This window comes from Mchenga conophoros, linkage group LG2 (genome assembly GCF_057382185.1).
Source record: "Mchenga conophoros isolate Kocher_MC1m ecotype Shallow Benthic linkage group LG2, M_conophoros_male_GT1.1, whole genome shotgun sequence".
Lineage (NCBI taxonomy): Eukaryota > Metazoa > Chordata > Actinopteri > Cichliformes > Cichlidae > Mchenga > Mchenga conophoros.
The window spans coordinates 29,737,456-29,760,219 of record NC_140527.1 but is presented as its reverse complement, the minus strand read 5'-3'; the positions used below and the strand labels follow the sequence as shown (position 1 = coordinate 29,760,219).

General features: G+C 43.0%; 3 protein-coding genes across 5 annotated transcripts in view; 1 reads left to right on the top strand and 2 right to left on the bottom strand.

The window, feature by feature from the left end:
- The window catches only part of LOC146582215 (bifunctional heparan sulfate N-deacetylase/N-sulfotransferase 1-like), a 51,409-nt gene extending 41,273 nt beyond the window's left edge, over window positions 1–10,136 (bottom strand). The window contains exon 1 of one of the 2 annotated variants that reach the window (XM_085292998.1): window positions 10,017–10,136. The gene's annotated coding sequence lies outside the window, so the exon portion shown is untranslated. Of the gene's footprint in view, window positions 1–7,129; window positions 7,338–10,016 lie in introns of those variants that run through there. The other variant, XM_085292991.1, reaches the window with a different exon arrangement.
- Window positions 9,673–15,503, top strand: rbm22 (RNA binding motif protein 22). Its single transcript, XM_085293010.1, has 11 exons — window positions 9,673–9,769; window positions 10,888–10,941; window positions 11,048–11,077; window positions 11,215–11,347; window positions 11,446–11,546; window positions 11,746–11,918; window positions 12,054–12,254; window positions 13,095–13,259; window positions 13,634–13,722; window positions 14,520–14,648; window positions 14,805–15,503. Exons 1-11 carry the CDS (start codon window positions 9,716–9,718, stop codon window positions 14,957–14,959), a joined length of 1,284 nt encoding a protein of 427 aa, XP_085149136.1. The 5' UTR covers window positions 9,673–9,715; the 3' UTR covers window positions 14,960–15,503.
- On the bottom strand, window positions 15,497–22,101 carry LOC146582213 (myozenin-2-like). 2 transcript variants are annotated; one of them, XM_085293034.1, is made up of 6 exons: window positions 21,993–22,101; window positions 20,142–20,235; window positions 18,049–18,197; window positions 17,650–17,803; window positions 16,879–17,062; window positions 15,497–16,109 (listed from the first exon to the last, which is right to left on the bottom strand). In XM_085293034.1, exons 2-6 carry the CDS (start codon window positions 20,221–20,223, stop codon window positions 15,926–15,928), a joined length of 753 nt encoding a protein of 250 aa, XP_085149160.1. In that variant the 5' UTR covers window positions 20,224–20,235; window positions 21,993–22,101; the 3' UTR covers window positions 15,497–15,925. The 2 variants fall into 2 exon arrangements, with proteins under 2 accessions (XP_085149160.1, XP_085149162.1); XM_085293036.1 differs by having other exon boundaries at window positions 17,722–17,803.
- Window positions 22,102–22,764: the final 663 nt, after the last annotated feature.

The following is a 22,764-nucleotide window of genomic DNA, read 5'->3' as shown; positions in this document are numbered from 1 at the left end:
CTCGCTGCCGTACGCTTTCCGCTGAGAGCGGCCAGCCGTTATGCCGCCTGACTGTCACAACTGACCCCTCTCGAAGCTGCGCCCTTTGAATAAAAACTGGCCAAAAACCTGGCAAAACAAAGCTCATTCATCCTGCTGTCATTTGCAGTCTCCAGCCGTCCTTCTGTCTAGGTACCCCAGCTGTGTCTGGACCAACCTCCGCCAACACCTGTCCTGCACAGACAGGGACAGCTACACACACACAGGCAGAGGCATATCTCTCTGCCACACAGGATGAATGAGAGACAGCAGGCTAGGCAGACGTGGCACCGCCTCGGATCAGTGGAGGGGTACGCGCGGAGCTGCCAGAAGCTAAACCTGGGGTCGGCACCGTCACAATTCTTTCCACCTCAGCAATTCAAAATGGAAAAGAGGCGTGTCATCAGCTGCGGTCACTTTGTAGCGCTGTATTCTCAGTGTCTCGGTATGATTTTATGAACTGATATGGAGATGACCCATAACCCTGAGGATGACTCACAGTTTCCAAACAAAGATGAAGGGGGAGGAAGAAAGCGGGACCGAGCTGTTTAGATGTATTAGCGGCCGTTTGCATGCTAGAATGTTTTGTTTGCTCTGAAGTCAAATACACTCGCAGATGGGAGCCGACTGGACACCAGATGACTTGCTGTGATGTGGTAAAATCGTCTGCTTTGGGGCCAAGAGACGGGAGAGAGGGAAAGAGAAGAGAACAGGGGCACTGGGCACCAGATGCCCTACAAAAGTCAATGCAGTCCTGGTGGGATGCCACCACTCTGGCGCGGTCGACTCTCAAGCAACTGGACGGAGAACAGAAAAGAGCGTGCCACAGATCTGCCTGCTCTTATGTTGTATTGCCGTCCCAACGAACAACAACTATCATTACAGGCTAACAAAGGAAAACTAAAACCTCTACCTGACTTTGCGTAGGTGTTCACTGCCTGCTTTTTTTTTTTTTTTTTTCACAGTATCACGGCTCATCGTGACAGCGCTGTAAACATAAACTCGAGTTGGCAAACAGAGAACACGGGTTGCCTGACAGCGTTAGGTCAAAGCTGTGATCTTGTTTAGGCTCGAGGAAGAGCCGTCAAACAGCATGAACACAGGCCTGAGCACTGCAAAATACAGTACAGACACTGATTACACTGTCAGTTATCTGTAAATTGGTACACTTAAGTACATCTAATGTAACCTGCTACACCTCCTTTTGTGAAGGTCACAATTTGTGCGCATGTTAGCAGCTGTAGTCCGTAGTGCTCCCGAATTTGGAAAGGTTATTCTAAATTTATTCTCACTTCATGATTAAGAAAAAAATGATGGAGCTTGTACTTGTGTGACACGTGTGGTCTTTGCTTTTTGTGAAAGCTACTTCATTGAGTCCGTTTCACACTTGGTGGGTGGATTACTGGGACCCAAAACAATGCAGTGCAGAGACTGAAGTAGTTTCCATGGCCTGTAGTCAGACAAACATAAAAGGGAAGTACTTTATAATGACAGCATGAGACTACATTAGGGGTGGTGCAAGTAATCAACGCAATCAAAGCCCGGACAATGCATTCCAGTGGAGAACAAGCTGCAGCTTAAACTCACCCATGATCACTTATAGTGAGTACTAAGACAGAGACCCAACAACGTGACGCTCTACAAGCACTGCAAATTGAAAATGGCTTATCACAAGTACGACTGCTACGCGCAGGCACTTGAAGAAAAAGCATCCAAGAGTGCTTTGTCAAGACTGCAGCAAGCGCAAGACACAGTATTGTTTACTTTGTGTCCTCATCCAAGCACGGTACATTACGATTATAAACACGAGAAACCCTTCTGTTAGTAGCAGACGCGTTAAAATTGATTTCGAGAAAATGGCCTGAATGAACGACTGTTGGTAGAGGATGTAAATCATTTCTGTTATTTCCCTTGCCCACAGATTATTTTAACTGCACATTACTCCGACTAATGAAATTAATCTATGTCATAACAATTTGGTTATGACAACAATCATCCGAGTAAAAATTTTTTTAAATATAAATCAAGGAGAGGGCTGCTGTAACGTAAAGTAATTCAATTAATCAATGTGTCACAGCAATACTTTTGAATTTCAGGACCAGTACTTTTCTAATTAGGCGTCCTATTTATTAGGGCTAATATAATAGTATTATTATTAATGTGCTAACAGGGCAGGTAGTGAAATTAGGTGAAGATTAAATAACTGACATGCAGTATTCAGGTGGGGAAATACATATTAACCTTTGGAACAACTGTTATATTAATTGACTTATTAAAAAACAATCATTAGATTAATTTTAAAAAAGTGTAATTATTAAGTGGTGCCCCATATTATATTCACATGCATGAAAAGCAGTGGTCAAATGTATATTTGGTATATGGCACTGCTTAACAATTTACTAGTTATTAGTTATGCAATTTTGCAAATCTTGCAAAATTCCACTTAAACCTTAAATTCTCCTACTGCCTGTTCCTCAGTGACATACATGCAAATAGATGAACTTTTCTATTTAGAGTAAGGGATGGATGCTATTTGCAACTAAACTGTATACAGACTGAGACATGCATGCGTGAGAGCGTGCACACATGCCAGTTCGACAGTAGGTGAGAGTATGTTTGTGGTATGCGTAGTGCAGTCACACACGGCCGGGGCCACGGCAACTGAATAAACACAACCACCCCCATCCCCGCCTCCACCACCACGCCAACTACCGTTACCTATCTTCCCTCAAAGTTCATGTAAATGAGCTTTAAGCACCAAACCTATAGTTTAAAATATAATCATCATTGATTTCTAGTGTAATATGTAAGACGGGCTTAAAATTTAAAATACCTGGATGCGTTAAAAGCATTTCTTAAAGCAACACCGAGACAAATCACTGACAGATCTCTAACTCAGTTGGAAAAAAAAAAGAGCAAACCAAACATCTAAATGGACAAAGGAGGGAAAAAAATCTAATCGTATCCGATGACTGATAGCACTTATGATGAGGATGGGGGGGTTAAAATATCCGGCGGTGAAGTGGTGCGTTCCCATTACGGCATCTCTCCATCTCTGAAAATGGCTTCATTAACAGGCCTGTGCCGAGAGCTCCCTCGCCGAGCGTACGAACGCGCAGTACCCCGAGGGTCCACCGGAAAGGCTGAGGTGAAGTCCATTAACACCCGACAGCTTGTTTTTTGACCACTAAATAAAACAAGATACTTTTTCTCTGTCTGCAGTATAAATAGCCTTTAGCTTAGGGGCTGGAGAGCACGAAAACTCTCCACTCGAAGTAGAAAATTAAACCCATTGATTTAGTGCTGTTGATCTGGAGGAAAGTGAAGATGTAAAAACCCGTACGAAGAGCAAGGTCACGCAATATTCAGAAGCCCGTGGACCTGAGAAACAGCTTCTTATCAAAATTTATACAGAGGGTAGCCAAACGAGGCTCTTTTGTTATTCATTAGAAGCAATTTAACAGCCAATCTTTGTTCAGTGTAACTCCCGCTGTGGGCCTAATCAGAGCACAATTGAGTTTAATGTACTAAAGACAACTGATGTTTTTCCTACTACGTCATTCATTCATTGTATCTTTTTCTGGATGAGCATGTCAACTAAAGAGATGTAAAGGTCTCTATCTTAGCAGTGGTAAGGGGAAATGGGTGTGATAAAAAAAAAAAACCCTGTTCCCTGCCATATCTCATGACCTGTCTTGCTTTTCTGGCATTCATTCTGACCCCTCAGGCAACTAGAGCCGGCTACCTCGAAGCCCATGACATAGGTCTTAATTTCCCAGCACTTACACTCCAGTCATGTGTCATTTGATGAAACACAACACCCCAGTTACCATTATTTGTCTGGATACAGGATCCTCTGGAATGTATCGGATTCCTGCCTCAGGGGGTATGCACCTCGGAAACATGGTCCTACCTCCACCAGCGACTCTCTTCCACCCTCCTCCCCCAACCCCCTCCGCTTTCCATTCAGTAAAATTCCACTAGAGGCCTGCTTGATTCGCACTGCCTCATCGCCGATCAGCCTAGCACGCATCACAATAGAGGAACAGTTTATTGTATTGAGGGCAGTTTTCCTCCTTTGCGTCACACTGCCAGCTAAAGAGTAAACATCACGCTGAACTCTACCTTTTGTGCAACCAAAGTTGAAGCCAGGTCACACTGCCATCTGTGCATGAAAGCAGGTCCCGGAGCTCTTAATGAAATTCAAATAGAAAAAAAACGATTTTGTGCTCTGGTGCAACAAGGGTCACAACATATCTCCCCCTCCCCAGAGAGCAACAGTTATACCATGCGGTACTTGGGCTGGTAGTACGGAGTATCTCTGAGTCACTGGTCGGCGTAATTCAGTCTAGGGAATTATGACAGTGGAAAATCATTTCCCCGGGCCGGGGATGGGAGGCCATGGCTAATCGTTCAGTAATCTGATCTGCCTGCATACTGTAGCATTCAGCTAGCCTCGCCAGCCACTCGCACATGTGGACACCCCTACCGCCTGCCAACTGTCTGGATGGACGCTAGCGCCATTCAAAGACAACTCTCCAGGTTTTCCCGAGGATTACAGATGATATCGGATCATTTGCTAATACTCGGTTGTGCTGCGCTGTCTGAAATGTATTTACTTTTCTCCTGCTCTCCAATACGCCTCATGGTAGCCCAGCCTAAGCCCAAAAATGCCACCTCCACATTCCGGGACAGAAAAGACACTTAAACGCAATCTACTTTTTAGAGGCTACAGTGGCGCAATCTGCCTCTCGAACTCTGGCTTATTAATCCAAAAGCTTCATTTTAATGAGGGAACATCTGACTTTGTCTGTCAGACAGCAGGCTCTAGCTGGGTTTACGTCGAATTGCAGATTCCAGTATCTTGTGGAGCTAGTGGTGTTGTAGTAATATGTGAATAAAAACCATAGGGAGCAGCTCTGTGGCACAAAGCAGTGCTTATAACCAGCAGAGAAGGTTGAGGGTTGTTGGGGGGGGAGTTGAGTTTGGAAAGATGCCTGGCTTCGGCCTCACACTAAAGAGAGGTCAGCCCCCCACACACAGAGTGGAGCTACAAGGAGCAGTGACATGGAAAAATACAAGCGCTGGCAAGTTGTTGGGCCCTGCAGCTCCCAACAATTACTGCACATAGCTTTAAATGTGATGATAGTTACTGCTTACAATTAAATTTACATCCACCTCTACAAGGAGATAAGCAACGACGAAGGGCTGGAGCCTCTGATCGACAGCCGATCTCCCTCTGTTCCCTGTTAAAACCTTAAAATCTACAATGACATACTGCCTGTGATCATGCCTCATTCTGATAAACGCTCAAGACGCGCCTCGGTGACGCGATCTGTCATACAGCATCATACCCGCGCTATTTTATCAACCTGCGTGTATGTGTGTGTGTGCGCGCGTGTAGGCATTGTAGCCCTGCTGCGCTGTTTCACAGGTATATCTAAGTGAAAAGATGTTGATATATGATCAAATGGATGCGGCAGCAGTGGCAGCCTTCATCAGCTGAAAGCGCTAGATCACAGCATGGTTGGCAGCCAGTGGGAGCAGTCAGATGGAGGGTTAGAACAACCAGACAAACAGTTGGCACGGATAAATAGAACACAACTTAGGATCTGGCTTTCCACAAAATTTTGACAAACAAATGACAGCAACCTCACTCCTTAAAAAAATATAATCTGAAAATGGAATAAGCCCCACTTTTTTTTTCTCTCTCTCTCTCTCCACAGATGCAGGGTGGGACATTTGATAAACAACACATGGCTTGGGAATAGCAAAAAAGGAAAAGAAAAAAAAGTTAAGCAATGGTCAAATGAATCTCTTGATACATAAAATCAGCAGGGCACTGCTTTTCACTTGCAAAAATTTGCTCTGCAGCTGAGGCAAAATGCAGGGAAAGTCCTTGTGACTTTGCCAAATACATTCTGAGCGTGAGTCACTGTTCTTTAGTAATCTCTTAGTCACTTGAGGTGCACACTTCCATGCTCCAACGCCCCAAGGCAACAGATTTCAGGCAGGTCTGGACTGCCTACCCCCCTTTTTTCTCTCTTTTCTTTTTTTTTTTTTAAGTGTTTATAGTTTTTAACGGATGCGGTGCTTGGTGGAGGCATGCATTTGCTCTATTTTACGCCAGACAAGAGCAACAAAGCAGGCTCACAGAGAGAAGACACAAATCGTATCTGAGCCTTCCTTCTGTGCATGGCTGGAGCCCTTTTACAACAACCACCAAGCCACATGTAAACATATCAGAACCGGGTGCATTTCTCGTGCATTTGAAAATGTCCCACTTTCTCAGAATACAAAAAAACCCTCATCTGGTTAATAATTTGACCTAATCAGCTTCACATTATTAGTTGTAAACAGTTAGTAAATTAGAAAAATCAATAAACAAACACCAGCATTTAGATGACTCCTACAGGTATCTGATAAATCCCATAATAACAGCTTTGAACAAGCAAGTTTCAAGAAAAAAATATGATCACCTAAATCAAATGAAGTCATATTAAAGCACTAGTTACACTCCCGTGCTAATCTTTTGTCCACCTCTGCCACGCGCAGCAGACACTCGCATAAATCTGTTATTTTACGCACACTATCATTCGCCTTTTTAACCACAGCACTGTAACAGGTCTGCTGTTAACACTGCGGCCGGATAGCGCAAACTTATGGGAGGGCGATAATTTCCTAACACCGTGCACACTGAGCCACAAAGTTGTAGAAAGCAGTTCTGCTCGGTGCCGAGCTGTGCCGTCTGGTCCCCTCGATAAAGGAATTCCCGTGAAAATCACGGAGCGGTTCTATCCTGAGCACAAACTTCCACCCGACGCGCTCCACGACAATAACGTTAGCCCCTCGATCACCGCTGCTACGTGGACGAGCGTGAAATCTGTGCCGAGGGGCCGCCACCATAATAACAACGCCGGGGCTTTATGTTCCCAGCTAGTGGGCAGAGAGAGAAAGAGAGGGAGATCAGGCCGAAAAAAAACTGGCCTCATCTCCGTCTGCGCCAGACAACTAGCCTGGCCTGGGGAGACCGAGCGACGAGGCTTTCGGTCGCCTACCAAATAGCAAAAACACCGCGACGCTCCGTGCGGTCGTGTCGATTTTCACTCACCTTGTCCGTATGTGACGACGCACGGATGTTGTGCACAGGAGGCCGGCCGGGTTGAATGTGGTGATTTAAGCGCGCCGGGCTCACGTCGTCTCGGTTTGCTGTCGGCCGTGATGTGGAAGCGGGCAGAGCGGACTCGGCTGGGAGAAATCGGGAAATGTGAGAAAGACCCTGTCTCCTGCAGCTCTGTGCACAGGCAGTAGCCCATAACTGTCGTCAGGAGGCGCCAGCGCGGCGCATTTTTCCTCCTTCTGATATGCGCATGCATGCATGCAAGCTACAGAACTCCTCAAAGAAATCACTGTGCGATCTTGTTCCTGCAGGAGATTACTGCGGGAGCGTCCCTGATCGACAATGCGGAGATTATTTGTCTTCTTGTGCTTCCACATTTGTCGAAAACTATTACAATTGCACTTAAAAGTTTTTGATATATTTTTTTAGGAAAAGGGGTAGTTGAGGGAAAGGAATGCTATGCGCACAAGGAGCCAACATTTAGGTCATTTAACCGGTTTTGCATCAGTCTCTGTTTCCTTATAAGAAGCACTTACACAGTGTTGAGTCATAGTGGCTTTATCACTGCATTACTACAGTTATCCTTTCACACTATGGTATTTTCATTATCTTGTGAAGGATATGTCTAATGGAATACTTGTATTTGCAACCATAGTCTTGGTGATGCTTAATAATACAAAACATTTCACAGCAAACATCAATATCTTTGAATCATCTGCAATAAAACTGGTGACGACGGTCCATAATAGCCTAAATAACAACCAACTGTCTGTCGTGTCATGTGCCAAACAGATTCACACAGTATCAAGGCGATGACTTCTTGAAGCAGCTCTGTAACACGAAGCATCTGAGATGCGGCAGCACACCTACACGTCCTCTGACCTTGTGACTCTTGCAGTTGGTGATTTTAATTACAGGCCGGTTAATCCGAGACAAAGCCGTTCTTCAAAACAACTGGCTCACATGATCAAGGAGAAAGGGTCAGAAAACTCATTAGGACAAAAGGGCTGTGCCCAAAAGGTTTGCTTTGTTGTGCTATAGGGCAAGAGACTGTCTGTTCACCCCATTTGAAGAAAAACAACAGGACAAGGCCAGTGGAAATTTCTGCTCCCCTATTATGTAAATATGATTACTCAAACCCTCAATCATTAACAAATGGAGCCACCTATCTGATAGAATTCAACCAGTTTACACTTGAAATCCTAAATCTAGGTAAGAGATCAAAAGAAAAAGGACAACATGGGGATTTTCCACTTGGAGGTGATCATAAAGAATCCCAGATGCTTCATCTTGACTTGCTAAAGGGCAGCTGCATGCTGCCAGTGCTCCAGACCTCCATCTAATCCCTGCCCTCTGACTCCACAACCTCTCTGACCTTAAATAAACATTAGGGACTTAGTTGCCATCTGTAATCTTCAACATCCTTTGGCCCACTAATTGGAGTTTCACACCGCAAAGACACCCTGACCTGAATCAGAGCAGGTGGATAGACAAACTGTGTGTGTGTGTGTGTGTGTGTGTGTGTGTGTGTGTGTGTGTGTGTGTGTGTGTGTGTGTGTGTCGAGGACACAATTGGCCTACACGAGCTCTCACACATCAACCAAGCAGTCTGTCTGTCTTCTGTTTTTCCCTGTCTCCGGAAATAGCGCTTTTGTTTACAACAAATATCTCTGTATCAGCACCTCAGTTAAGCAAATAAAGCATTAAAGTCATTTTAAACCTCCCCACAGGCTGTAAGCCATATCATATTAGGTCACTGATTTTTTTTAAGACATACTCAAAAAACACCAGTTGCGTTTTCTGTTTTTGGGGTAAATTAATATTATACACCTTCACAATTAACAGTTCGTGTCATAGAGCCAAAGGGAAAAGCACACAACAAAAACACACTCAGGTTTACACCCAAGGTGCAGATGGACGAGTCGGGGTTAGTATTTCTACTATACTGACAGTTATTCTCTGATATTTACGTTCCCATTTTATTTTATCGTAAACCTGATAGTTTCTTGAAATAGAGCGACATCCTTAGGTGAAACGTGGCTATCTGGCCCGCGGTGCATTGTGGGCTTTTGTAGTCTCGCAGACTACACAAGATTCCCACATCCCGCTAAACGAAACACATCCTCAAACTGACTCCTGATAGAACACATCCTAGACTTAAAAGTAAAAACAATGGTCAATTTAAAAATGTGTCGCCTTTCGCCCAGTGTAGAGCGAGGTCTGCAGGGTTGCCAGTTCTGCAGTTTTCCCGGAACTGGGCTACAGTTAAAATGCTGCAGGGTAAAAATTATTGGTTAAGTAGACACATTTCGAAGGAACTTACATGTACATCTATAAATACAAATTCATTTTTGAAATGAAACAATGCATACATGACTAAGCAGTTATATACATGTTTACATATCCCAGCAAACTGGTTCTAGTTCACATGTCATCCACTTACAGGTACTCTCTGCCAGCCGCTGCCTGTACCGCTACCAGCGTTGGCTGATGTGGGCGCCAGTTTTGATTGGCTATTGGGGTGGTTTTTCACGCACAGACCTGGCAACCTGTTCCGGTTGATCCACAGTCTGCAAAATGGCGACTTCCCTAGGCTCCAACACTTACAACAGACAGAACTGGGAAGACGCGGTACGTTTTATTGGGGTTATATGTTGCCGAGTGGTTTCAATGATTGAAGCACATTATGTTACGTTTCATTTCACGAGTTAATATAATCGCGAAACACGCTAGCTTTTTATTAAACTAGTCAGTTTTCTCGATAGTTAGCCTTCCGCTAGCTAGCGGTAGCTAGTTGTAGAAGCGTGGCTGCTAGCTTCATTAGCTCACCTGTGTACATTATTGCTTTCGATATTTTACATTAGTTCATGGAACATACCTTTTTCCACTGGATCCAACGAGACCATATTATAGAGTGTAGTAAAAACGACAGTGACTGAGCTTACAGCTATCATTGCTAACGTAACCTAACCCTGCGCTGTGTGATAGTTAACTGGCTGCACCTATAAAGGCCAGCACTAGCAGGCTAACAATGCTAAAACGATGGTAGGCGGGTGAAAATTTGCTTATATAAATGAATATGAGGAAACGAAAAAAGCCACATCATCCTGGGTGGAACCGCTCTAAGTGACACTGAAAAAACGAACCTTCTTGTTAGGCAGGTTTGACAGCGGCGAAAATATTAGAGAAAATTTAGTCTAAAAATAAAGTCTTTACACTACTGGGTAAATTCAACAGCGACTGATTGTTATATAAGGTCACAAACAGACCAGTCCTTAGTTGGAAACAAAAAACGTGTTTGTGACCTACCTAAACATTACTTACCCTATAAGGCAACAAATCAGTTTCCCTTATTGAGCTATGACACCACAGGGCATTTATCCAATGTTGGTTTTGTTAAGATGCTAGTCTATAAACTTTGCAACCCTAGATTATGTAGATGTCGCTTCAGCCATAAGATCTGCCTATATTTAGATGTTTGGCTGATGCTGTCTGTGAGACGGATTAGGGCAAGGCCGTTTTCAGCACCCAGCACTTGGACTGAAACAGCATCCTTTAACAGATGGCAAAATAGGTCCCATAGCACGTCTTGTATTCAGTCTTACCTGTACGTGTGCCAAGGTGCTCACAGCAGAAGGTGAAGCAGAGATGGGGAGCCAAGTCGGTCTGTGGAATAACTTAATTCAAGGAATTGTTGGATAAACCGAAGATTACAGTGCTTGATTTTCACGGTTCTTCTTTCTCCTCAGGATTTTCCAATTTTGTGTCAGACATGTTTAGGAGAAAATCCTTACATTCGTATGGTGAGTGAGCATCCCTGTGCTTTCATAGCAAATTCAAAACTATTTGCTTGTAGTGTTAATACCAGCAAATGTGCAAGTCCAAATATGGTCATGCTTTGTTTTACAGACCAAGGAAAAATATGGGAAAGAATGCAAGGTATGTTTTTTTTTGTTTGGGGGGGGGGGTGCCTTAACTGTTTAAATTGTACATATTTAGCCCACATTGTACAGGCCTTTTTGATGCATGACAATAAAGGGCTATTCTATTCTAATACGTCGCTCTCCGCCTATCAGATCTGTGCTCGGCCCTTTACAGTGTTCCGATGGTGTCCAGGAACACGGATGCGTTTCAAAAAGACAGAAGTCTGTCAGACCTGCAGTAAAATGAAAAATGTTTGTCAGACATGTCTGCTGGACCTGGAGTATGGTGAGTCTCCTCTGGGTTTTGTCGCTGTGCAGATTTCATGAGCTCCTCATTTATATAGTTCTGAGCGTAACCCTCCTGTCATATCTTGTGTTTGACAGGTTTGCCTATCCAAGTCCGAGACACTGGACTCTCCGTTAAAGATGAGGTTCCTCGGTCAGATGTGAATAAAGAGTACTACACACAGAACATGGAGAGAGAGGTAAGCTCCTTTCTCATGACTGCAGTATGATTTTTTTGTTTGTTTGTTTTGGTTTGGGTTTGTTTATTTTTTAAGTTGTTATGCTTGCACAGTGATAACAGTCTTTACTGGTCCAATGTCTGATCCAGTGGGTTTTTTTCAAGCAAACATAAGAGAGATTTTCCATCCATCATGCCTCTCTGGACTTCTTTGTTTACAGATAGCCAATTCCGATGGCACTCGGCCAGTGGGCCAGCTTGGTAAGGCTCCAAGTTCTAGTGATATGTTGCTGAAGTTGGCTCGGACCACACCATATTACAAGAGGAACCGGCCACACATCTGCTCCTTCTGGGTCAAGGGAGAGTGTAAGAGAGGGGAGGAATGTCCCTACAGGTGAGTGCCATGATGCTAGTCTCCATGGAGCTGATTCTTTCTTTTGATATCAGCTCACATATATTAAGACATCGCTATGGGTTAGTTGAAGTTTCATATCATATTTATTGTTTTTCTGTTGCCCTCTTTACACAGGCATGAGAAGCCCACAGATCCTGATGACCCTCTAGCAGACCAAAACATAAAGGATCGTTACTATGGCATCAATGACCCAGTGGCTGACAAATTACTAAAGCGGGCTTCAACTATGCCCCGACTGGACCCACCAGAGGACAAATCCATCACCACTCTCTACATTGGGGGGTTGGGAGACACTGTTACAGATGGAGACCTCAAGTAAGCATTTCTGTTTCATAATGACCTCTTTTACAGCTTGCTGTGATAATTTATTGTTATGCCTCGATGCCCGGGACAGCTGTGGCTGGAGGCATTGTGTTTTTGGCTGTCTATTCATCCATCTGTTCCATTCCTATCTTATCTCTCTCATCACTATTTAAATCAGGCACAAACAAAGATGAGCTGGTTAGAATAATACAAAATACAAATGTCTAATTATACTAAAATGATCATAGCGTATGTATCTTTGCATGCTCCTTATCGCCTCCAACACAAGTGCACTAATCTTGATGAAACTTTGTATAAACATTGCCTAGGGCCCTGTGAGTGCCGACATTTATATGGCCTATAGGAATATTTTATAGAAATCCCACAGTCGTTTATTGTTGTACATTTGACAGTTCAATTGATCGGTGCAGTGTCAGAATAGAATGTTGCCACAATATAATGTATCATAGCATTACACTGTAATGATCGTAGCATATGTATATTTGTTCCTTCTCCGCGATGCATAGCAAGGGCGTTTGGCAGTAATACAAAATGCTGATGGGATGTTCTACGAGAGCAATTTGCTGACTTTTACTCAAAGAAATAAGTCAGGAAAAGAAGAAGAGATTGTGGTCATATGTCACGTTTGGTCAGATTCTAAATTGGTAACACTTATCTTTCGTGCCTGCTTAATAAACTCTTCTAAAGCTTCCGCTACATGTATTATTAGGCTAGACAGCTGTTGTTGCCGGCTAGAGGGTTACAGCCACAAGCGGATATTGTTATTTCTACTTACTGCAACACAGCAAAATTTACAAAGTATTTTTATTTCACTATTTTGTGTCATTGCAGGAGTCACTTCTACCAGTTTGGTGAAATCCGAACCATTACCATAGTCCAAAGGCAGCAGTGCGCTTTCATCCAGTTTGCCACGCGGCAGTCAGCTGAAACGGCTGCTGAAAAGTCCTTCAACAAACTCATTATTAACGGACGAAGACTCACTGTCAAGTGGGGAAGGTAAGAATCCGATCAAAAGTTAAACATTGTCCAGCTTTGTGAATATTAAGAGCAACACCAGAAGGTACTGAATCCATTAAAGGGGGCTCATAACAATGTAAATTACAAAACATCATTTTGCAATCTGATTTATAAGCTTAACTCCCATAAACCCCCACCAAGGAGAGCCATTTAGGTAAAGATGTCAATTTTAAAAGTGATAATTTGCCATGTTTAAAGGTAATGCCCTGACATAATGCTTGACTCAAAGTGGAAATGTAGAAAGAGTTTAATCAAATTATGTCAGGCAGGAGGCTTAAAATTGATTTTGTCCTGGATGGTGAATGTTGCAGTGTCATTAGTCATTGTTTGACTTGTGCTGTGTGCCCATTTAGGTCCCAGGCAGCAAGAGGAAAGGAGGGAATCAAAGATGGTGTCAGTGAGATGGGTACCAGACTTGATCCTGTGCCTGGACTGCCTGGAGGTGAGTCTCGAAGAGTGTGAGGATGTGTGTGTGTGTGTGTGCATGAAGAACATTTAGAGTTGTTCTTGCGGCGCTGAGCATTTGTGGTAGGTGTGTATGGGCAGGATTTCAGCTGTGCTTGATTTAGGGTTGAAAATGTTCCTTATTTATCTTATACTGAGCTATTCAGTTCATCATCTGTCCCACACCAGTCATTTTAGCTTTTCTCCCTTAAACCTTCAGTTCTGTACTGACACTGGTGGGGAATAGAGTCACTGCAGAGGGGAAAAAAAGCTGAGTGAATGTGACTTTTGGAGTAAAGCAAAGAGTCTGCCGTTCCTTTTTTTCAGTGTTTCAAGGTAGTTGCACTTTAGAGCACAAATAAGATTGTGTGCAGCTCCACACAACCTTGGAGGAAGTTGCCACATTTGCAGATTTCATGTGAATCCAAGTGGAACGGACACTTCATCTGCTGTGACTGCGTATGTACTGCAGCTCAGGTTCAGCTGTCAGACACAGCGAGCAGAGGAGAAAGCGAGCTGTTGCATGCTGTTTGATGTCTGCATCTAATTCTTATTTGTTGTTTTACAAACTCTCAATTAACTCATTCACTGCCAGCCATTGGCAGTGAATGAGTTAAACCCATTGACTCATTCACTGCCATTGACGGCTATAGACGTCAATGGCAGTGAATGAGTTAATATGAAATCTGTGCGTGTAGAATTGGGCTAATTTGGCAAAATCGGACATAAAAACATCTTGCTGGCCTGTTGCCATTTCCTGTTTAGTTTCTAAAACTTTGCTCTTCTTTGCACTAGCTCTGCCTCCACCGCCAGCTCTAGATGAAGAGCCTCCTGCCAACTACTTCAACCTTGACCCCAGCTCCTCTCCTGCTGTCATGAACATTGCATTACCCCCACCTCCAGGCATCAATCCACCTCCTCCAGGTAAAATTATGACTTATTAATGTGTATTTTATAGTATAGTTTATGAATTTTTTATTTTTTTTTTTAAAGGCATCAGTCTTGGTTTAGTCACTTACATAGGTGTACACAGTTTGTAATTGTAGATACTTAGCATGTTTATTTCCTTTGCTCCCTTAGGCTTTGGCCCTCCAATGTTTCACCACATGGGTCCCATGGCCCCGCCTATGCCCCCTCCAATGAGCATGAGACCTCCAGGTCAAATCCACTACCCCTCTCAGGATCCTCAGCGCATGGGTGCCCATGCTGCACATGGAGCACGTCATGGCGATTAGCAGTCAGAGGGAAGTCGTGCTGTTATTAGATGTCGCTCTTCTCCTTGTATTCAACCTGGTCAGGACACATTGCAAACTGGCAGTGAACCCAAAGGCAACGTCTGGGAGCAGGACATCGCATAGAAAACAGTCGGGTTTTTTTGTTATGTTTTTTTTTAAATACTCCACCTGCAGAGCAGTGAATGATGTGAAGAAGCACCATCTGTGTCTGGAGAGACGACAACCAGGATCTTGCAAGTTGTCAAAAAGTAGCCAAAACGGCATCTGAACACCGGAGCCTAATGTTTTAAAAGACTTTAAAAACAAGAGCGCTGACCACACGGGTTTCAAAGCCTCCTGTGGTAGGAACCATTGTGTGTGTATATATAAAATGTTTTTCCTTAGGTTAAACTTGTATTTGTCACATTGTGTGTAGTATAACATGCAGTTAGATTCTGTTAATTTCAGTTGACTTTTTTATCTGACATCATCTGACTTACTTTATTGTAAGGCTTTCTTTGAATATTGTTTTCATTTGTCATTAAAACGGCTAACTTTTTCCATCCATCGTCTCTGTGTGCATTATTCATCATTACTTGTATAACGGCGTCTGGCAGCTTCTGATTAATAGAGAAGATGTAAAGCTGCAGAGTGAAGGGAAAGGAGAGGGCAGGCAGACATTGAGACATTGATGGGATCAGATACTGCTCGAGGTGACAAACAGGAACAATAGGTAGGACTGATCAGCCTGTGGCAGCATTGTCCTGGACTTGACTGAGTGTGTAATGAACTTGGGAGTTCGCCTCAGCTCATCAATCCACTCGGCAGTAGAAAACCACTTTGTATATCATGCAGGAGTACTTTTTTTCTTCTTCTTCTCCCCTGCGGTGCTTTAGGATTAACAGAGGGTTCGTCTTTGTAGGAGGAGAAGAGCGATCATAGGCCAGAGTTTCAGTCTTTAGCTTCTTTTAGTCTGTCAGCTTCTCTTCATAGTTCATTAGATTCAGGGCAGTAATCGGGTCCCCATCCCCTGGGTGCTCTGTTGAAGTTGGGGCGACGGCACATGCGGTCCAGAGCGATGCCAGGAAGTTGCTGGGATTCTACAGCCTCAAAGCTGATCACCGGGATCACCCGTTTGCTTGCCACAGCGCCCCCAAATGGCATTGGAGATCTGAGAAACAAAGAAGAGTCTTTTGTGGTTAAGTAAACACTTTATGGTGGAACATTACCTAGAAGTGTTAGCTTACACTCCTTCCCTTAAAGCGGGTGTCTTTCACATGATACCTAATATGAATTTGGAAGTCCCTGCTCTAAACAGAAGGCTCTTTTAACGGTTAAAAAAAAAAAACCCTAACAGGCATTGGGGGTGAACTTGACCTCCTTTACTAACACTGCTGCTCTCACTGTTAGAGTTCAGATTTAATTAAGCCTTCATAATAACTGTAAGTGTGTAAAAAGATCCTTCCACATTGGCTTCAGTTTCAACCTGGCTGTCAGAATTTATTTATCTGACAGCTTCAAGTGAGTAAAGCCAGTTGGTCTTTCATATATTCTCCGTTTATCCGTCTGCCCAAGCGTAACCTTTGTCCTGCCCTCGCTTGTGTGATGCAATTCCTTGTGTGCCATGAGAGACGTGATTCTCTTTCGTGTGCTGGTTTGTCCTGTGGGGCCATTTAAAAGCTTGCAACCCCTCAGTAGATCGTTTTTCAAGAGCCAGTGTTCAAAATAGCCATCACAGATACGTCACTCCTAAGGAAGTGCAAGCCAGACACTGGATTAATTTTCAAACCATGGAAACATGGAGCGGAGCCGACGGGAAGATATGATAGTGATGGATAAGGTGGTGAGGTCATCTGTGGGACTATTTGTAGAACTGTGGGCTTCTAACAGACTAAGATTTACCACTTTTTGATTTATTTGGGGTGAAAGGGCAGATTTACCTGTTGAAGCACCTGTAGTTGGAAGCCTGTAGTCTTTGTGGGGGCTGGGGCAGCTGAGTATTGAGGGTGTTCAGGAGCTCCTCATTGTCTCCCAAAGCTTCCATCCATGGTGAGCAGTAGGATTTGGGGATTACCGTCATGTTGAACTTCTCACGAGGAATTTCCTTCAGAGGGCCGGAATACCCTGACATGAGCAAAAATGTAGTATCAGCGGCTAAAAATAGCACACCGCTTTGGGCAAAGAGAAAAGTTTGACTTCAGTTGTGAGTGTGTGCTAAATTCTATGTAAATGAGCTCAACTAAAAAAAACTCAAAACCCACTAGATAAAAATCATAAAAGCTCTCCTTATTAAAGCAGACACAGATCTAATATGAATATGTTTGATATCACCCCTGTCAATAGGAAATAGGAACTACAGTAATTAGATCTCAGTGTGAATCCCTGATAATAAACAGTGCTTATCTCACTGTCAGTCAGAGTGTAAGCGGTGCCTTCTGTTGGGGCAAATACACAACAGCACTCGGCAAAGATGCTCACACTTAATTGCTTTCTACAAACTGCCAACTCTCCTGGCACCAATAACCATCAAACAAATCCATGTGCCCGATGCATTTCCAAAACAAAGGTGAGCACTTGCAAACCAGAGTGTGCTACAATGACCATGCATTGCTCAAGCGTTTCCTCTATCCAGGCACTGGCATTGCAACGAGCAAGTCTCATGGCTTGTGCTTTTGGCAGTCCTTGGCAATCCTTTCATTGTCGTGTATTACCTGGAGCCAGGACATCAGGACTGCCCTTCTTTGCTACAGTCTTCTGAAGGTTCATGACCAGGCTATGCTTACCAGGGATGGAGAAAGCCTGGTTCTCTTTTCCTGCCTGCACCTCTTGGATGACTTGCTGGGTAGGAATGGGCTCCGCATAAACCTAGGAAAGATACTGGGTTAATTTACTTATTACTTTCCTAACAAGTTTCCTTGTTGTGATGCTGATATGGCAGTAATTCTTCATGATGTGAGGTAAAGTGGCCTCTTGCTGTACTACAAATTGCACAAGGGCTAAGAAAATGCTTTTTTGCTATTAATCGTAACTGTTCGATCCATGTAGCACACTAAGCTGTTACAAGAGAGTATACACATGAGAAACAGTTTCCTAATCTCTCACTTTCTTACATTACTGGTGTTGGCAGCACTCTCTACTGTGAATCTCTCAGCCCTCTTCTGTCTCTCCTGAAACATGCGAGAACCCCGATTAGAGAGAAGGTTGAGCTCCTCCATCATCACGTCTTTTGGAACGCTAATCTTCTTCCCCAGGTTCAAACCTTGTGCAAAACAGGATACACAAAGAGATACTCATGTTTTAAAAACTGATTACACGTGGCATTTTTTAAGTTACAGCTCATACTACAGAAAATAATTTGCTTCAAGATTTTGTGCAGTGAGGCAGCGTGGATGTGACCCTCCATAAATACTTTTAGCTGTTGGTGCTAATTAATGATGGCAGCAACTTGCAGACGTTTGGAAGGAGAAGGGCAGTAACAACAGGCTATTAAGGACCTTTGGCAAATCATAAAGTTCCCTCTGGTCCTCTTATTTCTGTCAACATTAAACAGCTGAGAGGGACTTATATATAAAAGTAAAAGCATGGGAAGCCTCACTTAGTTGGTATCCTCAGAGCTTTTGCTCAGGGTCTCTTCTTGTGTGATATCCCGGCACTGTGGAGGGTCTCAAATAACCTCAAGGTGATGTCAAGAGGTGTGTAATGTCTGTTGTGGTCCAAGGTTGCATGGGTAACCGGCATATAAATAGGCTCTTTGGATGAAAGACTTGTGTAAGAGCGGCTCTCTTACTTGCACATGATAAGTGTTCGGGGAGGTTTGGGCATGTGCCATCCTGGAGGAGCTGTCTTTGATCAGCTTGTGTAAAATTCAGTGGTGGGAGTCACATTTTGCTGAGTTTAGGAGACTTAGTTTCAAAGTGTAGCTGGCGGCCAAAACTGGAAAACAAACAGTGCAAATGGGATGGTCCCCACTGGAATGTGCAGAGAATTTCAACAGCACTTTGGCCTTCCGGGGATTTCAGTATACTACAGTTCATTTCTCTCCAGGCAGTGGGCCAGCATGTGCTGATGTTTGGCTCAGTTCAATCTGTTGGTCCCAGATATGCTATATGTCACATGGGACATGGGCTCATATCCACACGTTATTTTATGGAATATGAGGAACTGTGATCCTGCATGAGGAAGTTAAGAGTAGAAGGTATGTGAGGGTGATACAAGACCTGCATGAGAACAGTGAGAGATTGGTGAAGTGTGTGGTAGGAGTGACAGAAGGGTTCAAGGTGGGAGTGGGATTACTTTCAGCCCCTTCCTTTTTGCAATGATTGATGGAAAAAAAAATGGCGCTGGCAAAGGTCGGCAGCCTTAACCCAATTTCCTTCGGGGTCAACCTTCAGGATCAATAGAGTTTTATTGAATTGAATTGAATGGACGGGCTGACAAATGAGATCGGACACAAGTTTTTGTGGACTATGATGTTTGCAGAAGATATCTGTAGTGAGAATAGCAAACAGATGGGAGAGAGCCTGGAGATGCGGAGGTATGCTCTGGAGAGAAGAGGAATGAAAGTCAGTAGAAGCAAGACAGAAATCATGAGTGTGAATGAGAGGGACAGAGGTGGAAAGGTGAAGATGCAAGGAGTGTATGCAGTAAAGGTGGATGAGTTTAAATATCTGGGGTGATCCAAAGCAATGGACAGTGCACAAGAGAGGTGAAGAAGAGAGTGCAGACAGGGTGGAGTGGGTGGAGATGAGTGTTAGGGGTGGATTTGTGACAGAAGGGAAAGGGAAGGTTTTTAAGATGGTAGTGAGACCTGCTATGAGGTATGGTTTGGAGATGGTGTCTCTGACAAAAAGACAGAAGGTGGTGCTGAAGATGTTAAGACTTTCATTGGGAGTGACCAGGATGTACAAGATTCGAATGAGTCGTATAGAAGAGGGATAGTGGAGAAATGATGCTGAATATAGAGGCACGAGAAAAAAAAACACAGAGAAGATGGATGTAGTGAAGGAGGACATGCAGAGAGCCTCTGTGAGAGATAATGGGATAAAGGTAGATGATCTAAAGGGACCAACTAAAAGAAGAAGTAGACCAACGTGCATAAAAGCATTGAAACTAATATGCAAATGTTTTGTACACATATGTCAGTTCTATTTCCTGATGCCCTGACATAGGCAGTAATAAAACAAAGCATCTAAAATACACTTACCTCCCCTGACTTCCTTAGACAGACCCATAGTCTGCAACAACCTCTGCTTAGTCATGTGATTCACGTCTGACTGCATCATCATTCACAGCTTCCTCTAAGGAACACATACATTTTCATCATCAGTATAAGGGCTAATGTGTAATTTCTCCCATATAACATAAACACAGAATCTTTCTAATCTGTCTTTCTTTCTTTCTGATTTAGTGACATTTTATAATTAGATATTTTTATATCACTGATGTTGATAAAACTTAGCTATGCCACCCCTCACCCATATGCCACAAATCCTTAGTAATGTAACCCAGTACTTAAAGAAAAATGTTTGGATTCTGTGTAAAATGTAAGAAATACAGATTACAAAAAATTACAAAAGATCGAAAACCAATTTCTTAAACGAGAAACTGAATTTTTTTTTCATACTGAATATGTTAAGTAGAGAATTATCTTTTGGTCAGATGGATTATAAACAACTTCTTGCACAAATTCTCTGCATCCTGTGGGTTAAAAAAGAAAGGGACTATCCAGCTTAGAGGTGGAAAGCACCTACCTGCAAATTGCAGAGACTATCCATATTATGCAAATCTGGAGAGGCATTATTGATGCTGAACGTTATACACAGGCATCGGAACATACAGTTGGGTTCATAAATATTTGGACAATCACACAACGCTTGTAGCTGTGTCTCTGTACACCAAAATAGATTTGAAATCACACAGTCAAGATGTGATTGAAGTGCAACTTTAATTCAAGGGGTTCTATAAAAGTATGGCATTAACTTTCAAGGAATCGCAGCCAATTTTATAAACAGTCCTCAAAAATAATTGGGCAAAATAACATACATACAAATATAAGGATTGTCTATTTTAAGAAAATACCAATTGTACTAATTTGGCTACTTCAGATCTTTAATATTTAATTTGCCACAGAATAACAACAGAGATAGGCCTCACCTGGTCAAGAACCTGCTTGTAAATCAAAATCCAATTACTTATGATCCTCTGAAAATGCGGGACTGTGTTTAAAAACGCCTGTGATTCCCAAAGAGTTCATGTATTTTTTTAAACCCCTCAAATTAAAGCCTAAAGGCTACACTATAGTCACATGACTGTCTGATCATAAATCCACTGTGGTGGTGCACAGAGGCAAAATTACGAAAAGAGAAGGTCTTAATTATTTTACTAAAACTAAACCATATTCATAAGATCATGACTGTAAAGTTAAAGACTCTGGGCTCTAAACTTGGGTGCCTGCAGTCCGGGCCTGTCAGTCACTGAGAGCGTTTGGTGCACCATGAAACCCAAATTATGACAAGGGAGACCGCAAACCGTTAAGTAGCTGAAATCGTATATCAAGTGAGTACAAGAAAATAATAAACTTGGTCAATAAAGTCCTCAAACCCTTACAGGCTGTCTGTCACCTGTAGAAAAGTTAAAAAAAAACCCCAACCAACCAAAAAAACAAAAAACTGTATAAAAACAGTATAAAAAACAGTTTTTGTCAAAACAAAGTTAAAAATTAATAAAATCATGTCAGTGTTTACATTTAATCTGCACTCATTTCACATACATATAGTCAATGATGATTTGCACTGCATCACCATACTCTTTTTTAAAAGGTGGCCCAGCTTTCTTTGAAAAAAATGTATATTCTGCAGATTTTTTTTGGTACACACGTACTCCGGTCATGGGTCTAAACAAAACGGGCAGATTACTTCTTTACAATGAAAATAAAAATATTCACTTAGCTGTTCAGTCATGCTTCTGATAAACAGTCATTTATGAATCCTGTGTCTTATGTCACTCCTTATTTGGATGATACAAAGGTTTGCACTCCCCTTATTTTAGTCCTTACCTGCTTCTCTTGCTTCTGCTGCCTGCCTGTTTGCCGGGTGTTGGAGCTGGTTGGGGTGTTTGTGTGGTTTGTTCTTTTACTGTTGCTGGGATGCTTCCACGCTCCACTCTGACACTCCTCAGCACAGAGGGAGCAGTCTGTATAAAACTCATCCCAAGATGCCTCCAGTGCTTACCTCACTGAGTTTATTTTAGCAGAGGGGTAAGAGGGCGAGGATGGATCGAGGGAGTATTTGAGGAGGAGGGGTGGCACTAGCGATTTAGGGAAAGGGACGAGCACAAAGATTTACATCATGACCTCAAGCTTCTGTGATGATAAAAATCGGATCCCTTCAGCGTGTGTGTTTGATGACAGCAGCTGTCCAGACACTTGCGCACTGAGGCCAAGCCCCCAGCCTCCCCCGTTGCAAACTTGGACACTAGAACGCGGTTTTGGAGAAAGAGCTTCAGGACTGATCCGAGGTTGTGGCTCTGAATCTAGTTTGGTTGTTCTTTGAGTTTCTAGAGGTGGGAGATCTTTAGCTGAGTTATTCGGCTGTGTAAATGATCACAGTAAGCAACCATGCAATACTTTTACTATCTGGATTTAATTTATTTGTTGGTTTACCAACTGCAGAGAAACTCCAATAGTGACTTCTGCATAAATACTTTTTGCCTTGCACAATGCGTAATGACCTTTAACTTTATTTTTGGATGCCCTTTTTGAACTAAAGTTAATTTTATCATGCAGTTTTTCTTCCCTCCCCCAAATTGATTCATTGAGCTCAGCAGGA

Coding starts and splice junctions, on each gene's coding strand:
- LOC146582213 (XM_085293034.1), bottom strand. CDS start 20,223: ATGATGATGCAGTCAGACGTGAATCACATGACTAAGCAGAGGTTGTTG. Junction 17,804..18,048: donor GTGCTGCCAACACCAGTAAT/GTAAGAAAGTGA, acceptor TATCTTTCCTAG/GTTTATGCGGAGCCCATTCC. Junction 17,063..17,649: donor TCCTGATGTCCTGGCTCCAG/GTAATACACGAC, acceptor TGCTCATGTCAG/GGTATTCCGGCCCTCTGAAG.
- rbm22 (XM_085293010.1), top strand. CDS start 9,716: ATGGCGACTTCCCTAGGCTCCAACACTTACAACAGACAGAACTGGGAA. Junction 9,770..10,887: donor GACAGAACTGGGAAGACGCG/GTACGTTTTATT, acceptor CTTTCTCCTCAG/GATTTTCCAATTTTGTGTCA. Junction 11,919..12,053: donor GGGGAGGAATGTCCCTACAG/GTGAGTGCCATG, acceptor CTCTTTACACAG/GCATGAGAAGCCCACAGATC.